Genomic DNA, 5,765 nt, shown 5'->3' with positions numbered 1-5,765 from the left:
AAGTGGTCGATTCAAGATTCTCGGCTCAAGGTGCCCGGGTTAGGGTCGTGCGTGACGGATCGACGAATCTGAGTTTTCAACATCGAGCGTTTTGCAACTCTCGTACAGCCATGACTGATTTCTGCTGATTTGCATCTTTGGTCCTTGAGGTTTTAATAACTTACGGTTTGACCCCAAAAACTTATGTTTGGTGCAGAAAAGTCTTCAAAATCGTCCTAAAACTTCTAATTGAGTTTTCCAACCCCCTGTTTATGAAATATGTACAAATGCAACATCTAATGACACCTAAATGCAACTTCTAAACATTAAAATTGATCAAAATTAATAGCTAAAAACATGTAAAAACACTAGACATCAGTTGCTCTCTTCTTCCAAAATCGTCTATGAAATCAAGGTGAAGATTCAAATTCTTTGAGTCCGTGATAAGACAATACATTATGTTTTTTTTTTCTAACGCATGCAATACATTATGAAATCCAATAATTTATAAGTTTTGTAAAATTTAAATTTTAATAATTTAACTTTTAAAAAAAAAAAATTAAGAACCTCTAAGAATTTCTACCATTGGACTATGAAAAATTTAATTACATTAGCAGGGGTTCTAAACTTCACAAACTACAAAACTAATCATTAGAACCCATCATGGATTTTAACGCGAGATTGTCTTACTTAAAGAGAATAAATTTCTTGGTCAAATATTTGAACAAACTACACATCAAGAACGGTAACATCGTTACAATGAATTTTATAAAAGACTAGCAGAATTTCTGAAGTTTATGAATTTAACATGATTATGATTGTACCAACCAAGGTTTTGTATGTACATCCGAGAGTCTAATACTTTGAAACTTAAATAGGCCAAGATTTTATTCACCATTCTCAAACATGAGACAGTGATAGTTCCGTTAATAGGTCGTTCAGGTGTTTAAGTGATTCTAACACAATTAAATTTTCAATTAATATATCAGACACTCAGAGACGTGTGATTAGGCGAATTATGTATCTAAACTGTAACATAAAAATTATTAGCAAATAGTAACACCTTAACTATCGATTTGATTAGCTAGTTAGATGTGTGATTAGCGTCTAATACATTTTATGTGATCTGAAATAGTAATTATTGCCAGAGAACACATGTATACACTCAATCTGATTGACTTTTTCAACAAAAAGCTAAATAAATATACTATACACCAGATACACAAATAATAATTCAGATAAACAGAAACTTACTACGTCGATCAGATATGAAAAGCTTAAATTAAATTAATTTGGAAAAGGAAAATATGGTATTCTGAAGAAGAAAAAGAAAAAAAAAGATTGATAAATTTATAAAAGATAATAAATTATCAGGTGGTAACATTGTTTTTCCAATTTAACCGCTTGTCATCATCATCCTCACAAATTCATCATAATTGACTTGACCATCACCATCCAAATCTGCCTCCTTTATCATTTGAGCGACTTCTTCATCGGTTAGCTTCTCCCCAAGATTGATCATCACATGCCTCAACTGCAATATATCAAAGAGTTGTATTTTGTAACACCAAAGAGTTTGTATAATAAATGATGGTTTTGAGTAAAACAGACACTCCAAAGTGTATTTTGTGTAGTTTCTTAATATTATTGGTTTTTTTTGTAAACTATTATTCGTGTTCAATCAATACATCCTAAAAATGGTGAAAGTAATATTTAATTATACATATTATTTGCACTATGTGAGACATATGCTCTGCCCAATAAACCAATAGAATCATACACATCTTACTAAATGTTGTTAGGCTTACTAAAATATTTCTTTTGACCTCGTTATCATCCAAAATGTCACAATGCCAGCTAGCTCGATACTTCAAACAAATTAACCTTACCTTTCTACTACGCAAGACGAGCACTTTTTGATTAATTAACAGTAATATAAACAGCCATATCTTGTTGTTATTTTCTTGTCTAAATTTCAAAATGAATAAGACACCTAAAGATCTCTTGTAAAACTCGAAATATCGCCTAGCCTTGTTGTCTGATATTTGTCATTAACCCAAAAGATTCTAACCGAAAATGAATTATAACTGGATCTAGACTTTATCTATTTTTCCCTTTATCAAATTAAATGCACAATTGATATATTTGTTGTAAGAAATTGGTATATAAAAGTAATCTACACATAGTTTTATCTACTTTAGACATTGAACTATTAGATTCAAATACAATCATTCATAATTATTTATCGATGTCTCCAATCATTGAATTAAAGAAAATCGTAATTAGACCGCACGTACTGAGCGTTGTACTACAATACGCAACAGAGTACATCGAATTGATATTTGTTAAAGCATACTTAACTACGAACAATGTGCTTAACAAAAATCAGAAACAACTAAAACACTTAGAAGAGTAAAATATTAAAAAGGAGAAAAGAAAAGCAGAACTATCTAATTTATTTATGATAAGGAAAGTGTAACTAATTACTAAATGGAGTACATGCTAACCTCGCTGGCCGAGATGTAGCCATTTTGGTCTTTGTCAAACACTTTGAATGCTTCTTTAAGCTCCTCATCTGCATCAGTTTCCTATATAACAAGAAAAGAAAGTTAATTAACAAAGACAAAAACCTAATATTAATCAATTAATATAGTTTCATATAAAAAAAAAAATATATATATATATAGTTTCATATAAGTAATGTAAACCTGGATTTTGTTGGCCATGAGGTTGAGGAACTCAGAGAATTCGATGGTGCCGTTACCATCGGAGTCGATCTCATTGATCATATCTTGAAGCTCTTGTTCGGTCGGATTCTGATCCAACGAGCGGATCACAGTGGCAAGCTCATCAGCAGTGATGCAACCATCTCCATCTTTGTCGAACAGACAAAACGCCTCTTTAAACTCCATGATCTGTTCTTGAGTCAGTTCTTGTTGTTTTAGTTGTGTCTTGTCCATCCAAATAAAACTGTTTTTTTTAGAGAGAGGAGATGAGCTGAAAGTAAAGCTTTGAAGTGCTTCAACTCTCATTCTCTGCTTTCATATATGTAGAAGTCTTTGCTTCGACTTTCATGCTTTGGACTCATTCACTTTTTCCATTTTTCTCCTTTTTGAAATTTATTATTTGTGTGGAAATTTTAATTCAAGTCACATGAGTTAATAATGTTATTTTCCTTATACAGATTTTAATACAAACGCGTCAGGTGGGATACTTTTAGGTTTGCTAAATTGCTATAGTGAATTATTTGAAACTCCCTTTTTTGTAACATTTGAGACTCCCTTAATAAAACTCTTTTTAGCGTATAAAAACTCTTTACTTTCTTCTCCTAAACTATTTGCCTAAGTTGAAGATCAGCATCACGTCAATTTCTCGAGAGTTATATGTTCTGCTTTTTATTTGATATAATAATAGTGGACATGGCGTAGTCTCTAGAAACAATCTGTTTACTATATTTCATTTCCTTTCTCAGACTAATAACCATATATATTATAGATATGTATTGTCAACAAAAAATATTATAAATATATATAACCTTATTATAAGTTATCACATGAGTTGGATATATACCATATAAATCGCAGCGGTCAAGACGGTCGATCATCGATCGTAAATGCAACTTTGTTGAAGTTGGTTTAGTCAAGTAATATGGTATAAACCTGATGTTCTAAAAAGATATCGATGCATATAGTTTTCTTTTTTTTTTGTTGTCGAATATGATAAAGAAAATAAAGAAAAAACAAAATGTAGCTGGATGAGCGACAGGCATCTTTAACGGTGAGTGTCTAAAAATAAATATCTAAACCAAACAGTAATAATATTATAAGTAACTGAAATTGTACAATTAAAATTTAATGTTTTTAAAAAATGTAAACCACTTATATATGTCCTCCTCTCAATTAACAGTCAGAACCGTATGTTAAAATGATTCAGCAAGAACCTTTTGCTTTTTTCTTTCTTATTTTTTTTCTTTTTTATTTTTTTTAATTGTAAGATACTGTCAAAAAATTACCGATGCACGTGATCTTATATAATTCATACTAAAAATAAAAGAAATGTACATTGATTAGCATATGTTTTAACGAAAAAGGTACGATAATAGTATATACGTACTTATAAATGGTTGTCGGTTTAGACAGCTGTAAAAGTAGATGAGGAGCAGACAAAGCGCATTGAAATTGTAGACCAAGCATTTGCCTTACGGGGAAACGTGTCGATCTCTTTTTCCTCATTATTTTCTGTTTAACACATTCTTCCTGTAAACAAAGATGGATTCCTTAAACAAACCAAAAAAAAAACTCTCCGGCCATATCAGATCACTGCCGACTCGCCGACCCTTTCACGTCCTAGATCCATCATACAGTACGACTATGTGTATATAATACGGTATAAATCAAGAGTGTTTGTAAAAATGTGGCTAGATATATAATTTATCTCTTAAGAGTGTTCAGTTTTTTCAAAAAAAAAAGTGTTCATAGTTTTGAAAAAATAAAAAACATACGAAGTTGTTATATTAATTTTTCTATTATGAGAAGTTTTCAAAATTTATTCGTAATAATTAGAATCTTTAGAAGATTTTTCTTTTTCTTTCTTAAACGTGATTATATATGATACGATATAATAGAGTATGGTAGAAGTTTCTAATTATTTTGTAAAATGTATAGCTGTATATATACCTGGTAAGCAAGTATATATTAAAATTAAAGTGAAAACTAATATAGCTAATATAAAATACATATTAATATTTATTCGATATGTAACAAAACATGATATAGAAAATAAAATCTTATCATAAATATATTTTTTGAAGGAATATGTCTGTATGAAATTTATTTGATCTATGACAAATTTGAATTGTTGAGATATGCTTTCAAGGTGTTTCATAGTTCGTGTGGAGAACATTTCAATTCATTACATCATAGTATACGTAAGTGACTGTTTATTTTATTTTTTAATTTAAAGACCTGACTCAGCAACAACCAATCCAACACCATGGTGAATAGACTTTGGAAAGTGACACCAACCTCAGTGAGTGCATTGCTTAAACTTGTTGGCTAAGCTGAATTGACCTTGTCCGTAATCATCATAAGTTTCGTACTTACTGAAAGTAAGATGTTTTAGATTTTTTTCTTGTTCCACGAAGATAGATTTTCTATATTGTTAAAGTACTTTTTTATACTTTTGAGGAATATTAATTGAGAATATTTGAATTAATTAAATTTTATTGGTGGAAAGTTATTGGAAAGTGTATAATAAAGTAAAAAGTAATTTAAATTATAAACATTTATTAAATTCTTAATAAGCATATATACTCTAGAAAATCTTACTTTCAGGAACAGATGGAGTAGTTAATTAGTCGTTATAAAAAGATTACTGTATATAAAGTCTGAAAGTAGGCTTGGACAAAATTGAACACACAAACAACAATTATATTGATATAATTTGGTAATATTTGTAATTACTGAAAAGTATTTATTCCTTTTTTATTATTTGAGAAGCATTGATAAAAAATAACTTTGGCTTCATGTGTTTATTACGTGTGTGTCATTTCCTAGGTGTCATCACCACATGCATTCTTACCTCATTTTCTTAAAAGCCATTTCTCAACTAGAATAATTACAAACAAATGCCGCTGGTCATTACATTATACTATAAGATTTTCGATCAACATTACACTCGGATTTAAAAAAAAACGGGGATTTAACTAAGGCAACATATTATTACCATTCAAAGAGAGACTTTATTGTTTGTTCGAAAACTTGGAAGTGGTTCATTTAAATAAGACA

At 29.8% G+C, this 5,765-nt stretch overlaps 1 protein-coding gene across 1 annotated transcript; it reads right to left on the bottom strand.

Moving 5' to 3' along the window:
* Positions 1-1,137: 1,137 nt before the first annotated feature.
* On the bottom strand, positions 1,138-3,276 carry LOC106364944 (calmodulin-like protein 8). Its single transcript, XM_048744387.1, has 3 exons — positions 2,688-3,276; positions 2,487-2,567; positions 1,138-1,513 (listed from the first exon to the last, which is right to left on the bottom strand). Exons 1-3 carry the CDS (start codon positions 3,009-3,011, stop codon positions 1,376-1,378), a joined length of 543 nt encoding a protein of 180 aa, XP_048600344.1. The 5' UTR covers positions 3,012-3,276; the 3' UTR covers positions 1,138-1,375.
* Between the last annotated feature and the right edge of the window lie 2,489 nt (positions 3,277-5,765).

Source organism: Brassica napus, chromosome C1, assembly GCF_020379485.1.
Source record: "Brassica napus cultivar Da-Ae chromosome C1, Da-Ae, whole genome shotgun sequence".
Classification (NCBI taxonomy): Eukaryota; Viridiplantae; Streptophyta; class Magnoliopsida; order Brassicales; family Brassicaceae; genus Brassica; species Brassica napus.
This window is presented reverse-complemented; position numbering and strand designations above follow the sequence as displayed.

Coding starts and splice junctions, on each gene's coding strand:
- LOC106364944 (XM_048744387.1), bottom strand. CDS start 3,011: ATGAGAGTTGAAGCACTTCAAAGCTTTACTTTCAGCTCATCTCCTCTC. Junction 2,568..2,687: donor TCATGGCCAACAAAATCCAG/GTTTACATTACT, acceptor CTTGTTATATAG/GAAACTGATGCAGATGAGGA. Junction 1,514..2,486: donor GCTACATCTCGGCCAGCGAG/GTTAGCATGTAC, acceptor GATATATTGCAG/TTGAGGCATGTGATGATCAA.